At 38.5% G+C, this 27,993-nt stretch overlaps 1 protein-coding gene across 1 annotated transcript; it reads left to right on the forward strand.

Moving 5' to 3' along the window:
• Positions 1–7: 7 nt before the first annotated feature.
• LOC105437658 (chymotrypsinogen B-like) lies at positions 8–27,993 on the forward strand. The gene is made up of 5 exons (XM_030979702.1): positions 8–935; positions 13,180–13,570; positions 21,286–21,472; positions 22,925–23,193; positions 23,762–27,993. Exons 1-5 carry the CDS (start codon positions 822–824, stop codon positions 24,115–24,117), a joined length of 1,317 nt encoding a protein of 438 aa, XP_030835562.1. The 5' UTR covers positions 8–821; the 3' UTR covers positions 24,118–27,993.

Raw genomic sequence — 27,993 nt, forward strand, 5'->3', positions numbered from 1 at the left:
AGATGGGGAGTGAGAGATAGAAAGAGAGGGGCCGGGAGGGAGAGATTCGATAGAAAAAGAAAGAGAAAGATAGGATGAGTGTAAAGTGGTCATGCTTCACTAAACTCATACTTAGTAAACTGTGTGATATCAAGAATCTCGGATTCAACGTGTTAAATTAAATAAGGCTGACATCACCTCGCATCGCGCATGGGCAAGTGCCGGATGCGGACAACAAACAAAATAAAAAAGAGTGAGGTAATTTCAGAGAGAAACGGGCAAAGAGTTAAAAGAGTGCTCGTCTGATTTCTTTAAAAAGTCATTACGTGATAAGCGAGTTTAGATTTAGAGATAGATTTAACAAATATTCCACTGCCCGTCTGCTAAAGATCGCCGGACCATTAGATGCATGTGGATGCAACAGTGCGTAAAACAGAGACCCGTAGCCACCGCCACCGCCGCTATAAAGTTTGGCAATCCGGCGCCTTTTCCCGCCATTCAAACTTCATCTGCGAGACCGACAGCATTGGCATGAACCTGGCAGCCGAGGCAACAAATTTAGAATGGGCCTCTTCATTATAGTCTGCAATTAATCGCTTGCCTTCACTTCAGTGAGCGACAGACCTAAAGTATGCAGCTCGCATTTACACACGGCAAATATTTACAAACTCCAAGCACCACGTGAAACTAGTAAACCACGCATCCGTTTGTTTAGTCACATGATTCATTCCCGTACTCCATTCTAGCATCGAGAGACAGAAAGAGACAATTTTATCTTGTTTTGAGCGGTGATATAGCTCTTTTGATTTTCTTTTTTATCGGAGCGGTCGGCGGTTTTCACAATGACTTTATCGCGGTACCGTCGGGTCGGATTTCCTCTCCTCTTCGTTCTACTCACGATATTCCCCGTGCTTGGAAGATATGTTTCGCCTAAAGATAGGATCCTAACGCAAAAGGTAAGTCACTTCCGCTTGATATCTAAATTCATAAAATTTGCTTTTTCATGATGATGCTCTTTTTGTACTCACTAAGTTATGTCAACGTTATATCTCATCCTTCCTGAGAAAGAATGATTTGGTATTAAGAGTTATCAGAACTTCAGAGGTATTATTGTAGAGCCCCGAGAAGGAGTCTGATGGTAATGTAGAAATAATTATATTCGCATTTTTTTGTAATATTAATAATAATTATACATCTTGTGTATTTACGTATTATTATTCTTTTGTCGTGTGTTGGCACTTTTACTCGTCAGTTAATTTTCAAGAAACATTTCGGCACATTTTGTTGTCTATCCGCCCGCCTCCCCCCCCCCCCCCCCATATAGGCCCTAGACATTAAAATGTAACCATGGTGCCCCAGAATGTGCAATGCCATGTCGGGGAAGTTAGAGCAATGGCATGGTGACTGACTGACACTTTTATTCAAATATGCGTTTGGGGCCCGTAAAAAAAAACCTGGAAAACGTCCCCCCCCCCCCCAAAAAAAAAAAAAGGCGTGATAATCTTGTATACAGGGTCAGGATGGTCTGTAAATAATAATCTTTTCCATTTATCTGTACAATGAACACATTTAATAACAGTTTTTCTTAAAATACGGTTAATCTTGTGTTTATTTACTTGTCAAAATTTGCTCTATCATTTAAATGCAACTTATAATAAATCATATAAATAGTTTTTTTTGTGAAGGGAAAGCAAAGTTCTTGTAAATGTTTTCTGGTGATTATGTCAAATGTTGTAAATATCCAGGTGATTCGAAGCGAAAATACAGAGAACTGTTAGAGAAAATTAATGTTCCATGAATACACTTTTTTTTTTCTCGGTCAAGGGAAGGCAATATAAACTATACATCCTGAAAACTTGTCAAATACCATTAATAACTTGTTCACTTTGACATTTGTCATAATTTTAAATAGGTACAGATGGCTTTATTCTTCATATCAATGGTCAGAATTGTTTCCTGTCAATTGTCACAGGTTGAAATTCAAACCCAAATCTCTTTTATATTATACTTCATCATTATAAACCCCCTTTCCTGGAAAATGTAAGCTATCTTGTGGCTCGTTCAATGTACTATGATCTCCGCGGTTGTCAGTTTCTGGATCGGTCTACCGACGAAACCACTGACTTGGGTACCCCGTGGGTCAGGGGGAGTAGCTATAGAGATACTGACAGTGAAACCGTGCGGCTTATTAATCAAAAAGTATATTACCCCATCAGAAATGTGCAATTTTGTAATCTTTCCATTAAGCACTTTCCTTAAATAGCTCAGAACTATGAAGACCAATGAATATTAAAGGAATGCTTCTCCGCCAGTGGTTGGCGCTCGGCGTACTGGATGCGAGGGTAAGAAAGCAGGCCATTGTGGTCATAACTCCCGTTGTGGGACTACTACGATGAAAGTGCGTTATTGAGGTGAACTCCTCATGAAAATGCGATATGTTGGGGTGCAATGGAGACAGAAATAACTGGCGGCGAATCAAGGGAGAAGCTTAAAATCGGTCACCTTTATAATTTTGTATATTTGGATGAGAGGATTCGGTCTTTGGGTAGAACCCCCCATCGTCTTACATTATAGTGATGGATAGATGCACAGACTAGACCTATTAATAGCACTTGGCTACACATCAGTCATGTCAAGCCGTCTCATAAGAAAACTCTTCCAAATTAATTTGTCTGTAATGTCTGTGGTATATTTGGGGTTATTCGTGGTCATGATCATCTGCTCTGAGAAATAACGTACTCTATCATCAGCGTACAGGAGTGTAGATCCACTCTTTAGGAGTCGTATTTGGGTCACTTCGTTTTGTAGTGAAAACCAACGCCATGTGTAGTAGAATTCGTTCTTAACATAGCAATTAAACCTATAATTACAAGGAAGATATTCTGACGAAAAGCATTAGACCTATCCATATTATCATGCATTTTATTCCAATTCCATTATTGTTTGGTAAAATCATTAAAACAAAAAATCAAGATTCGAATTATTTTATCAAACACCAAAACGCCTGTCAGAGTTGCTGAATTTCTGTTACGCGAGTTTGCATTTTTATTTCGAGGGGCTTCATAATAAATAGTTCCACCTCATCATCTCATCCATGAAGATACAATAAAACACTACAATGCACCGGTGACTTGTGTATAAAGAAGTTTGGGGAGAGAACTGGCGAAGCTTGATCCCTGTAGGGTGTCTTGAACCATTGGACTAGATCACAAGTGGTTACAATAGTATCAGTTAGAGGCCTATGGTAACAGCATGGGGAAGACAGAAGTGCAAAAGAGGTCGTCTGGTTGTGATAAAAGTTATATATTCCAATTCCACATTCCACAATCGCTTAATGAACTTCTTATCATAGTATAGCTTGAGCAAAGTGAGAAGGAACAGAGATTGATGGTGAAGGAAGAAGAAATCACAAAGATATGTAAAAAATGATAATAATGATCACGATAATGATTATGATTATCATATTTATATCAATGATATCTATGATAATAATTGCATATTATTATCATGGCGCGTATTCAACGTCAGACTGGAATTAAAAAGAAAACATCGAGGAGTGTTTTTGTGATCATTTTAATAACTTTTAAAGTTTACCGAAACGAGAAAGAGAAAAGGCGAACTCATTGTGGCATCTTAGTAACCTATTGACTGTTTGATCCTCAATACAAGATTGTATGGTACAGGAAATTTCTCCTTAGTTGAAAGTTCATATGTGGGATATCGCCAGTAGTTCACCCCCTTGGTGAATGGCAGTTCATAATACCTAATCATCGGATATAACACCTATCTGATAGTGGATCAAGTTGGAAGGTGTCCAAAAGTATTCATTCGAAATCTTTATGATATGGTCTAGTCAAGTCCTGGTCAAACTCTTGGTCTTTTGTGTTGGAAGCTTCTTCCTTACAACTCATCCCAAGAAAACTATTGATGAACAGATCTCGTTAAAAAATGTATAAAATCAAGTGAGTATTGCATTTCAAAGTTTCCCCTATAGCGGAAATCATAAAAGTTCGTTTGTATTCGAGAGTATACTCCGACTGATTGGATTTTGCTGTCAAAGTGTGACCCACAAAACGAAAAGACCACAAATTCAGAAATACTAAAGTCGCGGTTAATATGGGCAATGTATACACACTAGTATAAGACCTGTGACTGTTTGGAAATCCCGTGGCGAGGTAGCTAGTCGGGAGTTAAATTTCACGCCTGGTGATTTTGACTAGGGTTTATTGTCATGTTCACATGCATAGTTGTCTAGAAAGGCAGACTGTTGAGTGTTGAAAGGAAAATATTTCTCTAACAATTGAATTATTTTGTTAGGTGTCGTAATAGAGAGGGTTGATCATTCTTCTTAGGATAAGAGAGAGAGAGAGAGAGAGAGAAAGATAAAAAAAAGAGAGAGAGAGAGAGAGAGAGAGAGGTTGAGGGGGGGGGGGGGGGAGGGGGACAAACTTGGTTGGAGACCGAGCAGTACTTGTGTCCCTATAACTATAAAAAAAAAAAGCCACGATAGTCCATTCTGCTTCTATCTACAAAGGGATTTAATTAATAGTACAAACGTCCCTTGTTTGATTAGGGAAACACAGCACATAATGGGAATATTATAAAATGATACACAATCAAGTAAATAGAAATATTGGGGCGTGGCTATACATGACCCCTACCCCTTCCTCCAAAATCAATATCAGTGCACTGTGTACTAACCCAGACTCTCAATGATGTGTAAAATGTGCGTTAGGACAGACTAGTATTATATTGAGGGTATGAATATGATTGGCAGTATAATAGTGCACATCATACCTCTGTGATTCATATTACGTCTGCTTTGTCGATTCCCAATTCAGAATAGAGACAGAGAGTTTATTTGTAAAAGTTGAGTTCACGTTAAGATGCTCTAACATGAACAAATTTATTGAAAAATAACAATGAATCTAAATGATTCCTAAATAGTTTGTGATTGCACAGATAAAGTAATTATTGCAAACAAGTTACAACTGACACATAATTATAACGACAGATCTTATGAATGAATTTGATATTATTTTATTGGTCAACATTGATTCTTTGTTTCGATTTGACTTGTATCGGTATGATTTTTGTGGGGGGGGGGGGGGGTGGTTGAAACATAGACTTAGATTATACGAAAACCTTGCATGTGCCCCTGAATACACCTCCCTATACTGGCTATAACATTCACCCTGAATGTAACGCGTTTCTAGATATTACCTTTCAAATGTAAAATGGGTATTTAATACACGCTCGAGATGACACAGGGAGCGAGAGGGGCAATTCATTCAATGTCCATGATAATGTGTTGATGAATCAAACCGTGTAACAAAGTGACAGCAAGTTAAAGACATACTGCCTCGGGGTCTCGATCTAACAAGATATTAATCATAAGGAGAAGTTTAAAGGACTCCTCCTATATATTTTTTTCAATGATTTTTGTTGCTGTTGTTGTTATCATTATTTACGATATTGATGTAGTTCTCGACACAACAACAGAGAGTAATCAACATTTGCTTTATATCGTCTTTTGTTCTATTCATACCTGTCTTTTTTGCAACTTTTTTCTCTCTGGAGTGTGTGTACTTCTCCCCTGTCTACTTTCTTTTTCTGTCTTTATCTTTATTCGATATATTATTGTTATGCCTTACAATGTTGACAAATGCACCTATTCCGGAAGAAAGTGAGTAAGCAAGCAAATACAACAGAAACGAAAAAAAAAACAAACAGATAAACAAACATACAACTAAATAAAACAAGCAGGACAAGAAAAATTAATTTAAAAAAAACGAGACAAAACATAACCATCACCAATAACAAAACAGTGACCAGTTGATATTGGTTTGATGATCAAGCTCGCTTATTGTTGTGAAGTAGCCTAACTCCGATATTAACATCTTTACTTACATACATTTCCTAAATACCCATAATTTTTTTCAATTACTTTTGGTATTACTCCAGTTCATACCGAATCTCCTTTCGGATGTAACGCGAGGTCGAACTGTTAATGACACTGATGTAATTATTCAGTAAAAGAGCTGGGGATTAGTTATGCTATTGCGAACTTTACAGGCATCGACATATGTTCGAATACACACCAATTATGATATAGGTTAAGAACCAAATTGTAATAGGCATATGGCAGGTGTATGGTGGGCGATGATAAGAAGGCCTATAGGAAATTGAATCTCGAACCTTCGTCTCTTGAGTACAACACAATAACCCCTGGGAACCAAGCGCGAATCAAACATGTCAAACGAGGACTAACCAACATGGCGAACCAGAGCCAAAGTGAGAACCTTGAATTATGAAACACACGCAATTTAAAGAGTGACAAAATCCCCTCACACGTTGCAGGTTACATCGAAACCGATACAAATGTAAAAAGGGAAACACTTGTTGGCTATTTCTGTTGAAGTCTGTAGTTTCCATCATAAATGTTCATCATTGAACCAATAAAATTTTCCATAATTAATCATTGATAGTGATTACACGAAGACTTCAAAATGTATCTTACAGATAACATTTAGCTTAAGTATGTCATTAGTGTATTTACATAAAAAGAGAAAGAAAAAAAAACCCAGCATGGATATAATGGTCAAGAACGGGAATGCACGCAAAAATTATTTCATAACAGCAAAAACAAGCACACAAAAAAGTAGCAATTCAGAATTTCTTGAAAATGAGATGTTGTGGTGAAGCGAAAGAGAGATAACATTTCGTTGATTACTAACCATGCTGTTTGAGACATCGCTGATCATACGTCCCAACATACACGTACACTTTCAAATACAACAAGGTATACGTGAATTAGAAGTATTTAACAGTGCATCCTACATTATCTGCGGCCGGAACATTTCAAATTTCATCATGTTCGAACCAGTCAAAGCGTTAAAAGATGCAACTAAATCTTATTGACAAATTCCAAGTATCCTCACTGCCTTACATCAGCTGATGGAAAGTTTCCCGCTTCCGATCACCACACGTCTTACTCATAATTGAGAGAAACATTACCTTCATATTACCCAACAGTTGTTAAACAGGTGCTACATTAGGCAAGCAACCTTGTTTTTGTATCTTTTTGTACTCCTATCCTTACTATTAATGTTCTACCATTGGTGGATAGATTGGGTCAATGGCCTTCTTGAAGATTGCCAGGATGGGTAAGGGGTGCGCGATGGGTGCATGAGGGGTGTGGCAGAGGAACGCGAGGGGTGTGGGAGGGGTGCGAGAGGGGTGCACAAAGTATGTGCGAAGGGTAGTGACCACTGAGTGAGGGTTTACCTGCAGTGAAGTCAGAAATATGCTAAATATGGGCCTAGGCTTGACAACTTTTCCTACTTGCCTAGATCCCCGCAACTTTTGTTTTCATATCTAACACTCGTTACTTTTTTTATTTGTTATTTATATTCTTAACTAAATCAAGTTTGGACATGATCGACATTTCTTACAGTTTCCCAATTTATCTCTACAGTAGTTCTAATGAGAGGTGACATAGCACCGCGTGGAGCAATTCCAATGCAATTGTTCCAAACGATTGTAGTCCTGGACAGTTTTATTACTCTTGACACACTTGTTTTTCCCGCCATAATCTGACATGCACACAGCTTGATTAGACCTGACGAATACGTTTAGAAGAAACACAGACCACAGGGCAAATTAAACTGTTTAACAAAAAATTGCTCCTCTGGATGCCCTCCCCAAGATACCTGTGTCCGTCAAAACATGATCGTCAGAATTATGACATCACCTGGTCGGCTGCCTGCCCCCTTACACAGCACCGAGTTCCTGTCCTCGTCTTGGAAAGAAGAGAGGCAATGCCCTAGAGAGTTGTGAACTTGACTCTAGCCGGGGCCAAAAACAGTTCAATTAGGACTCGATTTGTCTTGTTTGCAGGGATGAGTGAATGTGCACTTTTTCATAGTGACGTAGCACCGCGAAAATGCAACACTGCAGATGAGCAACATCTGCAATCGCATCAAAGTTCAGGAATACAACGACCTGTTAATCAAATATGAATCCCCCCCCCCTCCCCAACACAAAAGGGAGGGGAGTTTTGTTTAACGAATTAATAGGTAGAAGCTCCAATGGGGTAGGATAATAACGGGGGCTTCACCCATTTTGTATATATTGTTATGAATTGTACAGGTAAAATTATCATTGGGATGCCCTCCTCCCCCCCCCCAAACGCCCCTTCCCAGTGCTCAATTCATTTTTCACTATGTAGATTCGTTGCTCCACAACTATTCACGAAGACATCTCCGAATGAACAAGAATGGAACGTGTCAATGAAATTGACGAGCAAAAAACTTTCATTAGGGAAAGAAATAATCTAGCCTGAGTTTGGAGCTGGTATCAAATTATATGATTCAATTCAATTCAATTCACATTTATTTCTAAATCTTTAAAAATCATAAACAAATACAAAATATATGTCATGTGCAACAAAAAAGATAATGACAAAGAAAAGGAAGCCAACAAAAAGCAAGGTCCCGCAAGTCCATCGAAATGATTTGCAACTCAGCAATGTCCGCTGTATTAATTGTTAACTCTGTTTTCTGCTGTGAGTATTTATTGTTATTTTATTAATTTCAAGAGGGGGCTCAACGCATTACTCAAATACTAATTATATGCTGAGTATATAACAATGAAGCAACAAAAATTGGTTCATTGACAAATTCAACGATGGTGATAAAGATTGTAATTATTTGTTTCTAGAAAACATTCATTCACTAGGATTGGGATATTCTTATTGAAGAATTTAAAAGAAATTGAAACAAATTCAGGAAATTGTTATTTTACATTTGAGAAAAGGATTTTTAGATAGACCTGGGCCCCGTAACACAAAAACAAGTTAGCAATTTGCTGCTATTTTGCAGTTAGCCATGATGTACAACCAATCAATTCATTGTACAATTGATTAATTAATCGTACAATCATTTTATTAGCTGGTGTTACATGGCCCTTACCTAATAGATGTTATCTGTCTTTTAAGAAATGTTGTGTTACAAACAGAAAGGGTTTTTCCCCATTCTTCAAGGTCACGTGATAATTAGTCTTGAATAGGAAGTAATTTATTATTGTTTTACGTGTGGTCAACTTTGGAGTAAAAATCAATTGAATTTGAGAATTTCGGATCGTCCAGGATCAAGAGGATAGGACAACGTCACTGTGACGTCATCATGACGCGTAAGGTAAGCGGGAACCTTAAGCAAGACTTTGGTTTTGGCGTGAACCTGAGAAAATTGCTGAAATATTAATTGGAAGTAAATTGGTATAGCATAGCCATTGCAGGATTCTAATGGCATCATCGCAGCAGGTGTATTTACCGCCGGCAATTTACCTTCTGCAGAACGGAGTGATTAGAGGGGAAAATGTGTATTGTGTCTTATGTGGAAATCGGAAGTAATGCTATAATGGGCGATATAAAATCACATCCTGTACATTTAGTTCAGCTTTTTAATCTTGGTGCTCCTGAAATCTAAGATGATCTTTTTTCGTTCTGCTTCTGAAGGCGAATTTAAGTCAATACATTACTATCCATTTCTATAGTGATGCCCCACCACTCCCAATGCCTCCCGCCCCTCCCGATGTCTCTCTCTCTCTCTCTCTCTCTCTCTCTCCCCCACCCCTTTCTCTCTCAACCCCCCCCCCCCTCTCCCTCTCTTTATCTGATTAATACTAATCGTTTTTCATACACATAGTTAATGCATTCAACAAACAAGTCGTGGAATACTTTATACTTTTCACATCTCACCTGTTTTAAAATCAATTTGCTCTCAAATGAATCCAGGGGGAAACCGAAATCTGAGCCAAAATTGCAATTACGGATAACCTAGAAACGGTTTTACTGCCTCGGTTTCAAAACCTACTTTATCATTGCTTGATCACAATTTATCTTGAAACCTTATTTTTTCATGATTACGTGCAAATGTTCTGGATTATTTCATTCAATCCAATATGAACCAATCTGTTTGCAAATATTTCATTTTCCTGGAAGTGTATGCATGAATTACTTGCGAAAGAAATTAAGAACATTGGATACTTTTACAATTTATCCAACGCTGAATCATCGATACAAATTGCCATACAATAGCCACTGGACAACACTAAGCAACAAGCTACAAATTACTTTATTTCGTTTGGGAAATGGCATAGATATGGGGACACAGAGGGCATGTCTCCCTTGGGAGAGGGGCTTGGGTAAGACAGGTTAAAGTTAATTGTTATGCGATCTACACGAGACATGAATGTGATCGAAATTTCTTAAAACTGAGATGGTATAATGGTATTATTCCAAAAGCATCGTCATACCTAAGCGAGGGGAATACCCTGCCCGAACATTGCGACCAAGCGCAAGTCTCATTACGCAGCAAAAATTGCTCGTTTTTCTGCCCGATTTTTTTATCTTATTTAAAACAACGATCATATTTACGACTTGCTCGTTGTCTAAACCTATCCCCATCACATCAATCAAAATACGTCAAGAAGAATCCCCTTCCTGGTATTAGTCATGCAGTTAGTTTCTCCCATTCGCAGCTCAAAAGCGCTCAATTAAGCGCGCTCCTTCCTCCACGTTTAACTAATCAAATTCTGATATCGATATTCGGGTCGACAGGTCCCCGCTAAACGCGTTTGCAACAGATGAAAAAGAACTTCGTAAGGCTGTTGATGTTTTGAAGGATTAAAGGTATCGTATCATTACTTCGTATCATATTCACTGGCTGTCTACAAACGTAACACATTCATCAGAGGGAATTTCATGATTTTGAATCTGAAAAGTGAGATTCTGAAGTCATCTTTAGGATCTATGAAATTGTTTACACAGAGCTTCATCAGTGCTCCTGTTGAGGGCGCTAGTAGCATCAGGTACTCATTTAATAAACCTGGGTCTAGAGAGTCAAATACCCATAAAACACCTTGTTAAAGATGTATAAATTGAGCTGGAATCGAACCCAGGACCCACTCGGTAAGAGCCTCACCATTTCACCAATATACCACAGTCTTCCAAGATATGCATGGGAACGCAGGCATAAGGAACCAAAATACAGATACATTTATTTATTAGTCTATAAATATACGTGAATAGACGTGTGAAAGAATGAAATGAAACTAAGACGAAAAATTCCCTTTGTATAACTATATAATCACTTCGCTATAGAGACGACATTGAAAGAGGTATTTATAACTGTGCTCCTTAAGATGATTATGAAACATTCTATTTATCTATTCGCCCTATTTTCAATTATTGCAAAAGAATGGTAACGCTTTAACTGGATTGAGTCTGGATATTGCATCGATTTAGCCTGTCTCGTTAGAGGGCACCGCGAATACATCATACTTAATGGTGTCTATTCATATCTATTTATCATCTAGCTGGACCCGAAATGATCGCCGATTGTATGATAATTTCTCTTTCATTTTCGTTACAATGGGTCGTCTGACAGTGTGGTGTGATAGGCACACGTACTGAATCACCATTACGACATCCACTGCCAAAATGACAACATCGAACTGCCCTGGTCTTCAGCGGCGGAGGGCGGGTATGGATATTGAGGGGGGGGGGGGCGTTTTCGGTGGGGAGGGTATATAGGAACTAGTCTTACCCGGTGGATGACATTCAAATTGACAAGACCGATGAAAGGGGGGGGGGCGGTTGGGGGGGGGGGGCACCGGTCTTATATATTGAATAAAATCAAAATTGACAGTGCCATTTCGGAGAGTGGGGAGAGTGTTGGAAGGGCCTTCTTTCACGCCCCTTTCTCGCTTTTATGGTTCCATTTTTTTGCCAAGTCGAATGGGTCATAACTATTATGATCAACGGAGTAAACATCCATGACCTTTAATTTGATGGTGTTGGCGTGATAATTCAAGCCCCCAAAATAGTTTCTCTAGTTTCGATTCCAATTTCAGTTGAAAAGGTGGGCGAGCTTTAATGAGCAGAACAAAACAATGTACGGGGGTTGGTATGGTATAGAGCGGTATATGACTTGTAAAGATGCCAATTAACCTGCGTGGACCTACAATTTGCAAGTTCTATTCTAGCAAATGTCACACCAATAAAAGGCAAATTCTGAATTTTGCATGGTCAATAAACTTGAATCTTGAAAAGAATCTTGCGAACAGTCGCTGAAATCTGTGAGCGATCTGAGCCCATTTCAAAAGTTTATTTTTTCTGATGCATTTTGAAACAATGTGGAATTTGGTTGTATCTCGTGGAGGTGGATGACTTCATCTCCGGAGCTTAATCGGTTTGGAGCTAAGAGGGCGATTGCTCAAATACCTTAACACAAGCTAACGGCTTTTTGGCACTGGACCGACCGCTTTGTTCTCGCTCCGGATGTTGTGTCCAGTGAGGCAGGAATGCATCATTCTGTAGTTGAGATGAAATATGATGATGATGATGATGATCTTTTAGACAGAGATGGAGAGATAGGAGGAGGGGATGGGAGGGAGGCATGAGTCACCGTGATGACGGGGGTCACTGACCGAGTGGACAAGAACAGATGAGAAACATTGATAAACGAGATGACCAGTCATACGTATAATAAGAGCTGTATATAAAGTGATGACCATTCGTAGATGTAGGGACCATAATTGGTGAAACAAACGAAATGACCAGTCATATTTGGGAGGGAAGTGGAAATATGGGTTGTAAATTGAAAACGTGTAGCGATGCTGGAATCAGTTTGTAAATATGGGAATCATTTTATGAGGACATGACATGGCGCAAATATAGTTAATTTGAATTGGCGTAAAACGGGAAACAGAACTAATGTATATACATATGTATATCATTTTGATCAGCCTCAAGTGTATGTGGAGGATCGAAATCGTAAACAAGAGTGAGAGGGGGGGGGGGGGTGGGTGGAACAGAGAGAGAGAGAGAGAGAGAGAGAGAGAGAGAGAGAGAGAGAGAGAGAAGAGGGCGGAGAGCATTGGGGAATAAGAGGAAAGGGATCGAGAGAAAGAGCGAAAGAGGTGACCGCTGATACGGGTATGCCTCTTTATTTTATAAATTAATCTGCCTGAGGATTAAATTCAGGGTTAGGTTATAGGTTTAGAGTTTAAGTGTGGATTATGGTTTTTAGGTTTGGGGTTAAGGGATTGGGGTTAGGGTTTGGTTAAGTTTTGAGCCGGTTTGCATTACAAAAATATTATTTAAAACAAATTGCATATTTGTTTGATCTACCGCAGGATTTAGATGTAAGGATAGCTCCCCTCGTCGCCACCGTGAACGATGACGCCCTTAAAAACACAGTACTACAACCAAGACAACCGTCGAAGATCGCCAACCTCCTTAGCGACCTCATCGACGAGGTCGGTTCCAGTGAATCGACGTCGATATCTTCCGCCTTATCGTCACTATCGAGTGAACATTTGTTTTGGGGAAAGAGCTTCAGCGACGCCCGCCTTTTCGATGACGTGGTCAGCGCCGATGATGAGGGGCTGTTCGCTGATCGGGCCAGGGCAGCCGGTACTCGTACTCGATATCGCACCGGAGAGCCTGGTCTTCGACGTGCATCGGACGTTTACGGAGTCGACATGGCACCCGCCACGCAAAAGTACATCTCATTTACAAATGCATGTAAGTATATGAGTTCATTTCAACTAAATTTAGATGGGAGACCCAACATATTATGTTGAATGGGCTCCACTTTGAATAAATAAGTAGATAAATAAAATAAAATCAACCAATGAATAAATTCACTCGTTACATTTGTATATGTCAATTTGCATGTAGTTTTTGGAAATCCTTTTGAAGAACAGAGATTGCACACCACATAAAAAGATATTGAATTGATAAAACTATGTAGCCTACGTTTATAAAAAGCAGTCCGCTCCTTTCTCATCACTTCTCCTCAATTCCTTCTCTTTATTTCCCTCGTTGAATAATATTTTACCGACTTTAATTCTCTTATTAAAGAAACAAATCTTTACATGGCAAAGCGAAAGATTCTAATGAATTCGCGGTCAACGCTCCACCTACCCAAACTCATTGATCACATAAGACCCCTCCGATTGTTTGCAACAAAACCACCCTAACCAAATTGACCCCTCAAATTCCTGGAAACCATGATAATATTTACACTTTTCTGGTTTTTCATTTCATTCCCATCGATCTCGCGTTATAAATCCATCTTTATTGAGAACGCTTAATACGTGAGTATTCAGCGCCTGCATTGCTTGCTTTGAGGAATTTATTATCGTTTCCGCAGCTTGACAAATTGACAAAATGGTTTCTTTTGAAATGGTTTTATTGCCTTCTGCACGTCTCCCATCGATCATGACAAAAATAATAATGATAGAAGTTGTTAGTAAAGGTATGACAACAAGATAAAGGTAACGACGGATGTAGATAAAATAGAGATAACGAGAGAGAGAGAGAGAGAGAGAGAGAGGGTGGGGAGCGAGAGGGGGGGGGGGGGGGGTGGATGGTGGAGCGGGAGAGACCTTATAAGGACAAGTTTAAATCGAGAATATTGAGGGTGAAAGAAACAAAATGCATGCAGTAAATCCTTGGAGGGCAAAACCTATCCCCCAAACACGTAAATCACTAAAAAATAAATATATATAATATATAATATATAATAATAGTGGGTTCTTGTATATTGCATACAAAAGTGTGTAATGGTTAACTTAGTAAGAACAGAACTTCAAATAAAAACACAACAAAACAAAACATAAACACACGGAACAAGATATTAAAAGGTGTACCAGGGATGATAAAAATTGAATAGAGCAACGAGTGCCTGTAAACTGCGTCACTCTCAATGGTAATATATACGTAGTAGATAAGATGGCATTATAATACAGATTCTGATATTCAATTTCATACTGACACGATTCCTGTTTCGCGATGTATTATGATAACAAGTCCCTTTGAGAAAATTGAAAGAGATATTTGTTAAAAAGCGTACAAAAGTCTTCAAAACACAGCGGGGAAATATAAAAACCCATTCAATTTTGCCTCGCGAGGCGCATATATTCACGCTGTGTATATTTTTAATAAAAATACGGAATACACATTGTGAGCATAAAACTTTAAAGTTGGTTCCAAGTTCACCTGTATTTTGATTTCTTTCCTCAATTCTTTAACATGTTTACAAGAAGCCATGCGTGTGCAATTATAACATGTTTATCGCGACCACCTGCCAAAAAGGGGGATTTTTCCTGATATTTTTATAACGAGGCAATTACACAATGCTGAACTGCGTGGGCTGGGCAATGTGAAAGGTATCTAATTTGAGCCCAATTTTCACAGACAATAGGGGAGATTTCCTTTTGTGAGGGAGTGATGACTTTATCACTTATATCTCCTCCAAAGTTCGTGACAATAAAACCATACATTTGGTTGGGATAGGACTTTAAGTTCTCGTTAAAAATCTTGTTTACCAGGTCAGTGGATTGCAAGCAGAACTCAAACCGGACCAAGAATCGCTGATAATACTATTCATGATCATATGACTCATCATCATTTACACAAGCGTGTAACTTCATCACATGGTTCTGTTCAAATGCATTCTGCCATGAATATTATGTCCATGAGGTACCTGTCGAATGGGTTACATAGAGAGAGAGAGAGAGAGAGAGAGAGAGAGAGAGAGAGAGAGAGAGAGAAAGAGAGAGAGGCTAATACATTTCCTACATTTCATTTCAAAACATATACCTGATTATATATACTTCTCTAAGATCGATGATGCACTGCCATGTGTACGCCAATGCATAGAATTCATTGGTGGATGGGGGGGGGGGGGGGCATCGGGATACGTGCCACCCCCCCCCCCCCCCGAAAAAAGGGGGAATCTTGGACTGCAGAGATTTGGATTGTTTCGCTTTGTTTTGTTATTTGTTTTTGCTTGTCACATATTTGTGCGCCCCCCCCCCCCTCCTGCTATAGAGAATCTAGAATCCGCCAGTGGGAATTACTTCGATTTGAGCTACAAAATAAATGCGTGTTTACCGCAGTTGTGCTACAAAATGCACACACCTGCGTTTACAAATTTGCGGTTTACAAGAATTTGAAGTTTGGACTTATATCGCGAAAGAGTCTTTCTGTTTCTTGATATGTCGTTTTTTCTTCTCCCTGTTTTGAGCTTCTACGACTGTTTGTTTGTTTACAGTTCTTGTTGTGGGCCAATTCAATACACTGGTTCTAATGTTATGATGAAGAACGACTGTGACACCAAACGAAACTCTTCACATTCTTGGAATTCCTGAAGAAGTTATATTTGTTCTGTAGGATATTTTGAGATAAACGGTCGGTCAATTTTATGAAATTACAGAATACTGTAATTGTAAATGTCGAGATCTAAACTATATGTTTTAGCTTCTGAAAATACATGCAGTGCTAGGCAGTTGGCTCGGTCATATTGGTACTGTTTGGAAAAGGAATGACGCAGCGAAAGGAATAATTAGGCTTCCGAATTAGTTAGGGCACCAATGGCAATTTACGAAGAATTCGAGCCTCTTATTGCAGCACAATATAGATGAGAGTTCAGAATGTAATCTGTATGATGTATATATATATAGGTCATCTTTAGTTAAATTATAACTTCAAACAAGGATGAAAATGAAATGGAGAGAAAATATAATCTGCCAAAAACAGAATTTTTTTTCTCTCCGACAAAAGGAGGCTGGGCGATATACCCCGGTCCCGCCATCATGCAACGAGACCTACAGCAGACCGAACAAAAACCTATATTACTCTCAAATAGCCGAGAACGTGCCACTTCTGAGATACTATGCGCATGGGCAGATAAAGGTGTTCATAAAAGTTAAGTTATCATTGTTCATTTATGCGCCTGCGGTACATTCTATGATACACAGGTGGAAGTATCTTTTTCAAGAGGGCAAATAATAGGTATTCAAGTAGCAGCTCCACTACTAATGGCAGTGATTACTCTGAAAGCATTAAGTGGGACGTCTTCATGTGTAAAGGGTCATTTTGTACAAGTGCTATCCACAAAGTGGTTTATAGGGAGGTATTGTGTCGGTTTGGAGTAGGTTTGTCGATGTGACTGAGGTATTACAAAGAAGTCCTTGATAACCAGAGGAGCACAAATGTTTTTCTTCAACCATTTCAATGGTAGAGAGTGATGCATACCAATGATAGCAGTGACAAAGACATCAACATTTTATTGAACTGCATTGTCATATTATATCCAATTTCTAAGAAAGTCTAAACGGGTTACTCCCAATACCGATTCTTCAACGCCTTTTCTCACTTCTTTAGGTACGGTCGCCATAGCAACGTTACGTCCACGTGCCACCACCCATCAATCAAATTAATAGCTCTGTACCAAACCACAGTTCTGTCTGATGCTTTTTGACAACTTGTTTTGCATACCTTGGTATCTGCTACCAATCTATACGTGACAACCGATACTAAAGTCTAAAATGTTTAGTTAACGGCTCTCCTCTCAATCATACTTACCTTGATGGACAATAGAATGTCTAACACACTCAGTATGTTTTCCTTGTATCAACATCACCCGAGTCAAGTCAACTTACATTCCTCGTAATTTGATTGACAGGAGCCTGCTAAGAAACTCTTATTTAATTTTCAAATTTCCCGTCATCATGCCTTCGACGGGTTTCAATGTCAAGCCCAAAGTTTAGTAAGAGACAAAAAGATATACGCGATGAAAAGCCCGCGGAGTTTGTTGTTTGTGCCTGCTATAGCCTTTCAAATAGTTTAGCAAATTTACATGTCTCGTCCGATTGACTAAGGAGTTGTATGACGTACATGACACTGTGAAACTTACCATCGTAAATAGTACATTCCTGCTACTTAAGATCCACTCCCCTGCTGACGTAGCTATAATAAGATCACCAGCAAACTCAAAATATTTAACTTGAAATAAAGTGATCCAAAATAACTCACCGAGAGCTATGATTATATGGCATAGAAAAAGATGAAAAGAAATCAGGCTGTAAATGAATAATATTATTAAAGGGCATCCCTATCGGACAATATAATATTTTCCTGTTAAGTGATAATTAAGATAGGTCCATGTTTTATCAACTTCAACATATTTCGATTTCATGCGCGATTGTTACTGTTATGAATTAACTCATAATTCAAGTAGACTTAATATGATATCGAAAGTGTGCAGTTTAAAATGCCTGCCAATTCAGGATTATTGCAAATTACTGCACATTTTACAAAATGTCGATTGCCTTTGTTTTGAACACATGACCGCCGGGTGATGGACATTTTGTAATAACATGTAGAAATGAGGACATCCTTTGGCTGCCTACGTAATGAAAGGATTATAAATGCCATACTCCCAAAACCAACTTATAGGAAATTAAAGATTTTAATGGATCGGGGAGAATGGAAGGTTAATTCCTTATGGGAGGGACCCCCGCCGTCTGGTTTATTTCTGTTCGTATCGTAGAATATAAATATTATGATATACTGTCATAATCCAAACGGGGGCTGAACTCAAATTGGATATCCGTTTTCCCAAGCAGCCCTTTTTATGGAGGAAATTTGGTATAACAATGGACAGAGGCGTGCGTTGGTCAAAAAATGGGGGAGGTAGAGGACCAAATCGATGAATAACTGCAAGTGAACGAGGCCATCGAGTGGGAATGGTGAACTATTATTTTTACGTTGCCTGCCTTTCTCTTTCCTTTTCTTCCTTCCTTTCTTTCTTTCTTTAACTCTATCTTTTCAACATTCGTGGGGGAGAGGGGAGGCGTGTCCCCCATGCATCCTGCCTTGGCGCTATAATTATACGCCTCCGACAAGGTATTAGACTGTTCAGACTGTTATAGATTGTATGCATTTGTAAACTGATTAGGCTACACCGATATTTAGGCATCCAATACCAGTGATCAGATTTAGAGCTATTTTTTATGATTTTTTAACTTTATAATGAGTTTCGATTGATCCGAATCAATCCCAAATTTTCAATCCCCTATTTCTTATGTACATAGTTGCGATTGAAAGCAATCGCAAATAAGTTGCGATTCATCGTTTATAAGACTCAACTGTTTATAAGACGGGGCTCGGGCCACAAAGTTGTCATCTTTTTCGGATAGGCATGGTAAAAAAAAAAATGGTCTTCAGTTTGTCTTTACTAAACTCTGCGAAAGTACAACGTACCAATCTAATCTTTCGTAACAAAGAAAAATATGAAAATCCCTAACAAAATTTGGCACACAAAACATTCGCAACTAAATACCCCGTGAAGACAAAGATTGCTCTGCAATCTACCCGCTGTGCTGTACATCATTATACAAACTCATTTTTTGATAAGTTACCAAACGAATGTCTGGGAAGGTTGGTCGGCTGACTAAAGCTACTCGATACCATGGTGATGATCCCAATATCACATTTCATACACTTAAAAAAACCCCGGTATGTTGGCTCAGTCAGTAGAGCGTCCGCCTCACAACCGGGAGGTCGTGGGTTCGAACCCCGGCCGTGTCATACTAAAAGACGGGAGTTGCTGCTACCTTGTTTGGCGTTCAACAATAAGGGAAAGAGCAACGTCGATCTGGCGCTGCTCAGTGGCTGCCGGGCTCACGATCAATTGGGCAAAAAGAATTTCCATTTTCGGTTTAACTTAATAAAATTTGGAGTGGACTTTAAAAGATTATTATTATTAAGTACGATACGACAATCATCAGATCATGTTTTGGGGGAGAGAATTTGAAAGTCATTTAGCAAATCTTTCTGACAGAACGTGTTTCTTTCTTATATCAAAATTAGGCCCTCCGGGCGTCGCTTTCTTTTTAAACATAGCATAAGGGGAGGGGGAGTGCACCCTAATAATTTCGGAAAAGATCTGCGTATCAAATGCTATATTTAATTTCAGATTATTTTTGTTTTCCCCCATATCCACTCCATGAAGATGGCTCAACACCCCTGCAAAAAGGAGATCAGAAATAAATTGGCAATGGTCCGACCTACTCTGAAACCACCGCATATTTGTCCTTGGCGTTCATTTAAAGGGAGTTGAAATAGCAAAACTATAATTTTTAAAAGTTCAAGTTAAATTGAAATACAGATAAACCTTATTCAAATAAAACCCTTGGATTAGCAAATTTCTTGCTTTGTTTGAAGATGGAGCGACATAATTATAGTTATGATCTAATCGAGACAAAAACAACAAAAAGCGATCGCAAAACATCCGAAAAATCATCCCGAAGCAATTTCCTATTGCCTTTTCCTTCACCTCTTTGAATATCACGTGGATACATTATTTTTGTCAGCGGAAGTTTCATTTTCATTTTATCGTATAAATCTGGAAAGTATATCCTGCTGAGCAAAACACCTACAATAAAGAATAATATTTCATTCCAGCTTGTTATACATTGCAAATTGGTATTTTAAGTGATGACAGTATCACTTCATTGACTTGTCAATGTTTTTGTTGTTTCCTTCAATCTGGGCCCCGTTTTATAAAGAGTTGCGATTGATCCGATCCAAGTCTCATATCTCTTATGTACACAGTTGCGATTGATATCTATAGCGAACAAGTTGCTACTAATCGCAACTGTTTATATATGATGTTATAAATGATTATATACAAATGCTTAAGTTCATAATTTTATCAGTTTCACCATAATTATGAGGAGGAACATGTTATTATAAAGGCTTATTCAACTCTAAGCCTCAGGAACAGTCGGAGGTATAGATTCTCGATCAACCTTGACGAGGGAGCCTACGAGATAGAATCGAATGATAATAATTAGCTATTAATCAATTAAGAGAGCTTCCTTTTTAAGGTGAAGCGTTTAAGAATAAGAGACCACTTGCGGTACATGCGGTGTAACGTCAACAGGCATTCGGAAAACATCATGGTGTTACTGCTACAACCACATTGAAAGGATAAAACAATGGCATATTCATAATTTTAAAAATGGGAGGGGTAGGTACTATGGTCACGCCAGCGCTTAGGAGTAAGGGGTATTCTTCCCATGGCCAGAAAATGCAAATATTATAGTGACGAGTTCAGGATTATTATTATTATTATTTTTTTTTTTGGGGGGGGGGGGCGGGGGAGGAGTCCAAATGAAACTATCTGACAAAACAAAATACATATATAAATCGATGAATACCAAATCGTTTTTTGCTGGTGGCATCAGGGGCCATTTACATATATTCTTTTAAAAATAAATATTTATATATATGTACTTTATTTATGTCATATTAGGATTTGGGGGCGTCCTCTGTACCCCTAGATCCGCCACTGAAATATTTCAAGCCATTCAAATTTAATCTTGGTAATACTTTTGGCGATATTCTGATGTATGCTTACATTCATAAATCTTTCTATCTTGCAGCCTACGGTAACTGTGGAATGCGACCGCCCCGCGTACCCGGGGTTCAGAGGATAGCGGCAGGGAGCAATGCGGTCGAGAGATGGCCCTGGCAGGTTATGCTCATCAACGCTACTACCGGGGTACCATTTTGCGGGGGCACTCTCATTACCAATGAGCATGTTCTGACGGCAGCTCATTGCTTCCATGGGTAAGCCTAATTTGTTGCCATGGTGATCATCCACATTATACTTGTCATCGTAATGTACCATTGTCACAAATAATACATTGTTGGTAACTCTACCACCATCACCACCACCATCATCATCATCACCGCCATCATCAATATCACCATATTCCTCCTTCTCCTCCTCATGCATTCCCACCACCACCACCATCATCGTCGTCATCATCGTCACCATCAGCATCATCAGCATCATCATCATCACCATCACCATCATCATCGTCATCATCATCACCATCATCATCACCATCATCATCATCATCATCACCATCACCATCATCGTCATCATCAACATTATCATCATCATCATATTCCTCCCTCTTCTCCTCCTCCTCATCATCCCCATCATCATTTATCATCATCATCATCATCATCATCATCATCATCATCATCATCCTCATCATCATCTTCCTCATTGTCATCTCCATTAACATCATCTGACTCACCACCATCATCATTATCATCATTGTAATCAAGATCGTCATTATCATCATCTATATCTTTCACGAAAGTTATGATTGTTTTCACTATGTCCGTCAGCACTATAATGATCACGGCAATGTTGGTTATGATTACTTCATGTAATAAGGCTTGATTAATACTTCTTCGAACAAACTACCAACTTTGTCTGTTGACCTTATGCAGTGGATCTACGACATGAAAATATGGTCTACCTCATTTCAAAATAAATTATCAAAACATACATGTATACACAAACATTTATGCGGGTTCCGGTTCGACGTTGAAATTAAATTATCAAGACACCATCAAATCATAGATTCGGTCTGAAGAAGTTACACACTATCCGGCAAGTTATTGAGAGTAATAGACATTCCATTATTATTATTGAAAGAATCGTGTTCTTGAGGCGAAACACATGTTGTAAATGTTTGTCGCTACCCAATTTTCCAATCAATTGTTAACAGGTTCTGGAGAAAAGGTAAACCATATTTTTATGTCGGTTTGGCGAAGGGAAGACATCGTTATACCTTGGAAAACGCAAGTTACATGTTGTGATAGCACAGATGGTCCATTGGTATCCCCCCTCAAATTCTTTTTACCTTGAAATGTATTACCATGGACGTATTAGACATTCAAGTTTGCATAAGGACCGTCTAAAGTATATTACTGACATCTCGAAAGTATATATATAATTATGATTGATATATGTGGTGTATTATTTAAGTGACAAATTATATATTTCCACCCACCCCACCCTCGATTGATGTAGGTCTGATGTTGCGTTTTGCTTTTAGCGTATTTTTAGTTGATAACAAAAAAAAAATTGCCAATGCATGAATCGTTTGATTCTTTAACAATTATTTCATTTAAGCGAAAATAATTAGAATCTTGATCTTCATGACTCAATCTTTAAAAATCTGTATTCCTTTTCGTCTTCTTTCAATATCTGATTATTAGGAAGGACATTAGCGACATCATCATCCGCGTCGGCGAGCACGAGCTTAACTACGTCGACGGCTTCGAACAGGACTTCGGTATCGGTTGTCTCCACGTCCATCGGAGGTTCGACATCTCGACCTACCAGCACGACATCGCGCTCGTCAAGCTGGCGACGAACATCACGCACTCCGTCGAGCTGAGCGACTACGTGAAGCCGGCTTGCTTGCCCGAGGCGATGGAGTTCGAAGCGGGCGATTCCTGCCACATCACAGGATGGGGATACAGAGGTGAGTTTGTGCATCTTTTAGGTTTCCAAGGGAAAAGTAGTTTGGGCCGAAGTTTGGATCATATATTGTGATTGGCTATTGGGGAGGTAGCTAATTGGCGCAATTTTGTTTTAAGTTACATGTTAGCCATAACTATGAACAATGCATAAAGTTTTCTTAAGAAACGTAGATAGCAAACTCTGAATATCGAAGTCATAGGTTACGACAAATCGCAACTCTATTATAACAAGAATACAGCTGCAACGATGTCATGACTGAAAACGTGTCCCCAAATTTGCTCTAAAAAAAAGAAGATTTGATACAAAGAACAGACATGGTAGCCATTAAAAAGACAAAAAGCTTTAGAAACTCTTGGGAGCATTGAAAATGATAACAATGATTTGAAATAATGAAAATGGAAACATGAAAATAATCGGATTCAAGCAATGAACCTTTCTATTAAATTACATGTATGTGCATGACATAAGCGATAGAAAAATAAACTAAAACACGATTGCATTGCTTTGATCAAGTATAGACCTTAGCATTCACACTTGTTTTTATTTTGTTTTCTCTCTGTTTTGTTTAGGGTTCATAGACTGGTACCTCGGCACCCGCCCCGACACCCTCCAGGAGGCCCGCGTGCCTATCCACACCAACCGAGACTGCAAAAACGCTTACGGTACGCGCGTCAAAGCCAAGATGGTTTGCGCGGGTGCACAGCCCCCCGAAGAAAGAGCAGACACCTGCAAGGGGGACAGCGGGGGACCGATGGTGTGTCAGTCCGGAGAGACGGGCCCGTATAAGCTTTGGGGGATCACGTCATGGGGTGAAAATATATTCTGTGATCCGAACCCTTCGACATGGAGGCCTGGAGTTTATACGCGAGTAGAGAGGTACCTCAGGTGGATCCAGCGGAAGCTCAGGTCTAGGAAATGCTGGTGACGTCCAGAAGATGATGATGAACCCGGGAGATTACTTCGAAGGTGGAAATCCTAGATGGATTTTACCATTTGAAGCGGATTTTCTCAAAGGGAATCTTTCGAGCTGATCGTCCCTAAAGGTCGATTGGAGTGAATTAAGATATAAAGAGGGATTCCAGAAGAGTGCATAGTATTCCCGAAGAGATATTTGTTTGAGTTCCTGAAGGGGGTCCTTTCTAGCTGAAGGGCTGATGGAGAGTTACCTGATTCAAAGGGAGAGTCGAGAAGAATGATTCTTTAAGTGGTATTCCCGAAGAGAGCTGTTGGACGTTGGTTTTCCTCCAAGAAATCCTTCATACATGATGTAACTGATATTCTCGAAGGACCGACCGACAGAGGTTAATATGATTCGAGGGGAGTTTTTCAGACGATTATCATGTAGTTATTCCGGAGAGATATTTGCTGGAAGTCAGTACTCCAGAAGGGGGGCCATTTTGGCCAATATGCCTTTAAGAGCTAACATTCTTTGGAACTCGTAAACCCGAAGGGTGATCTTTTTAAAGCTGGTATTCCTGGAGAAAGATTCATGCCAAATGTTCATTCCCAAGGATGATCTATCCTAGCTAATATTTCAGAAGGAAGATCTGAGATCCTGAAGAGTGAAACTGGTATTCCCGATGGGACACCCTTGTGAAAGAGACGCAATCCTCCAGTAACGAGAGTGAATACCAAACTCAGAACACCTTAGACAGACCATGATGATATTGGCAGGAAAAGCAGGTCTACATCACAGTTAATTGTGGTGACCGGTCCTCATAATGGTTAAAAAAACACCTTGTATTCAGACTGAAACCGTGACAACTGTGTTTTCAAAACTATCATCTTGTGCCTGGTTTCATCAGAAGAAAACACAGTAGATGAGAGATGAAGAATAAATATTTAAATTATTAATTTATTTTTTGGTTGTCACAGAAACAATGAAATGTCAATAATTTGTAAATTGTGTATTTTATGTCAAGACGGAGGACAAAGCGCTGGAGGAAAATTCTGGTTGAAACCAGCCCATAAATTAAGCATTTGCTGGAGCAGAATGTCCTGTTCCTTTGCAACATCGCACATAGGGCGTGTATATATTATATATATGTAAGTCATACCATTCCTTGAGTAGAGTATTTAACTATTTATTGATTCACAAACTCTTAAAAATGGGTGAGATGAAAAGCTTTGAAATGTGTTTTCATGGTAAATTATTTAACAAGTACCGTCGGAGAAAGAAGTCGCCATTAAATGGACGACATTTATGTAAATTATTACCTATGTGTAAATTATACAAACGTACATTCATTTCCTCATTGTACAGTGTGTGAGAATTGCTATTTATGTAATAATATATTTATATAATAATATTAATATGTATTTATATTTTGTACTGCACATAACTTATATAATTTATGGAACGCTGTATGTATGTATTCTGTGTTGTTTTCGCCACGGGTCAATGTACTCTTGTACAATATTTGTACGATTTATTTTGTTCAACAGGGTATATTTGTCGTTTTGTATTTAAAGATGAAATAACCATTTTCGTTTCATCTCAAGCTAATTTTAAAAAAGAATCAGCGATGATCGAAATCACCGTTTCCATAAGTTCAGTCATATTTAAGCTATCCGACTATGTTGTAATTATAGTACAGCATAGTAAAAAAGAAGATACTATTTATACAAACGTTAGCATGGGGTGGAGAAGCAAGAATCAGATTAGGAAAAGAAAGAAATTAGAAGATTGATGCGAGAAAGGAAAGGAGGATGCTGCACGAGCTGCAACTTTAAAATTTGTCTCTAAACAAATATGAGCTTGATTTCATGGGTATATAACCCATGAAAAAGGGTCATGTACCTTGCATGAAAACGAATTGTATGAATTGGAACATCGCTCATTTCTCGCTCTCTCTCTCTCCATAACAATTCCTTGACAAGTTATGGGGATCAATGCAAGGCAAAGTTGATTGCTTTTTTGCTAGATAATTGATTGATTGATTGATTGATTGATTGATTGGTTTGATGATATGGCATGATGATGGCTACTGTCGTTGAACAATTACAAAATATATCTGTAGACAGTATCAAGTATTTTAACTGAAGAGCTGCACAATCTAACAATGATATGAACCTTTCAAAAGGACAAATAATTGCATTAAGGGAACTAGAGGCTCCTAATTAAAAATGTGCTGCATTGGCCAAATGCTGCTGAGAAAGAAAGAAGAGACAACTGGATGTTCATCACGTTCCTCTCTGTATTCAATATTTGGTGTTCTCGGTTGAAGGTGTATATTCAAACATGCACTGACCCATTTGAATTCTTCTTCTTCTGTTTATAATAATATACTGTACATGTTAGGATAAAAGATTTTGTTTAGAGATAAAAACGAAAAGTGTATATACTATTGAAATCACCCTTCAGCATTGCTGCATGTTAACTTTAACATCAAATCTTGCCATTATTAGATTCACATACCAAGAAATTAGTTTTTTTGATTTTTCATGATCCGCTTTAAATTTCAAAATATACCTATAGAGCAGTGTAACCAGGACACTGGATTAAACACACTTTATTCTGATGTAGTTGGTGTTATTGTAGTTACTGAAAATTTTCTCTAGAATCGGCCAAGATTAGGATCTAAATAAGAACCGGAAAGTTATCTCAACAGTTCAAGAAAGTGTATCAAATACATGTACAGTCAAACCTCTTAGTGACCACCTCTCTGTATTGACCACCTGTTAATAGTGGTCAGTCACCTACATTGTATTCTACTAGAATGTTGCACAACTTGTCTAGAAAGGCCATCAAAGACAATTTGTAGGCAAAGGCAAAGAGCAGAGTGTACCAATGATGGTACTGCTAGACCAACTCACATCTTTCCATTCCCTTTGGGCGGCCTTCATAGACAGGGTTGACTGTATTTATTTTCAATTTATATGTATTTATTTGTAGAAGATATAGAGTCTTGTCTCTATAATGGCCACCTGTTTATAGTGGTCATCATGTACACTGTATTCCACTAGAATGTTGCAGAACCTGTCTAGAAAGGCCACCTGTCGATGTCACCTCTCACTATTAAAACAGGGTCCTTCAAAGTCAATTTGTAGGCAAAAGCAGAGCGTACCAATGATGGTACTGCTAGCCCATCTCACATCTTTCCATTTCCTTTGGCAGCCTTTATAGACAGGGTCGACTGTACTTACGTTCAATTTATTCATAAGATGTATTTATATGTAGATTTTAGAAGATATAGAGTAGATTTTTAGTTGTATTGATGTAGTCTTGTGTGACCTTTATAGACAGGGTCGAGCTGTACTTGCTTTTAATTTATTTATTAGATGTATTTATTTGTAGATTTTAGAAGATATAGTAGATTTTAGCTGTATTGATGTTGAGTCTTGCTAGATATACATGTATGGGTACTTTATAGACAGGGATGACTGTATTTCCTTTCAATTTATTTATTAGATGTATTTATTTGTAGAGTTTAGAAGATAGTAGATTTTAGCTGTATTGATGTATAGTCTTGGTAGATAGATATACATGTGTACATGTAGATATGTTCGCAGAATATACATTATGTAAATTATGTAAAACAGGTTTACTTTGGGTGGCCTTTATAGGCAGGGTTGACTGTACTTGCTTTTAATTTATTTATTATATTTATTTATTTGTAGAGTTTAGAAGATTATAGAGTAGATTTTAGCTGTATTGATTATAGAGCCTTGATAGATATACATGTATGTGTACATGTCTATATGTTAGCAGAATGTAAGTTATGTAAATTATTTTGATGTGTACATCTTTGAAAGTACTGTGAGATGAATGTGATTAATAAATTATCAAGCACCAACAAAA

Source organism: Strongylocentrotus purpuratus, unplaced genomic scaffold (assembly GCF_000002235.5).
Source record: "Strongylocentrotus purpuratus isolate Spur 01 unplaced genomic scaffold, Spur_5.0 spur5_scaffold_10, whole genome shotgun sequence".
NCBI classification, from domain to species: Eukaryota; Metazoa; Echinodermata; class Echinoidea; order Camarodonta; family Strongylocentrotidae; genus Strongylocentrotus; species Strongylocentrotus purpuratus.

Coding starts and splice junctions, on each gene's coding strand:
- LOC105437658 (XM_030979702.1), top strand. CDS start 822: ATGACTTTATCGCGGTACCGTCGGGTCGGATTTCCTCTCCTCTTCGTT. Junction 936..13,179: donor ATAGGATCCTAACGCAAAAG/GTAAGTCACTTC, acceptor GATCTACCGCAG/GATTTAGATGTAAGGATAGC. Junction 13,571..21,285: donor CATCTCATTTACAAATGCAT/GTAAGTATATGA, acceptor TCTATCTTGCAG/CCTACGGTAACTGTGGAATG.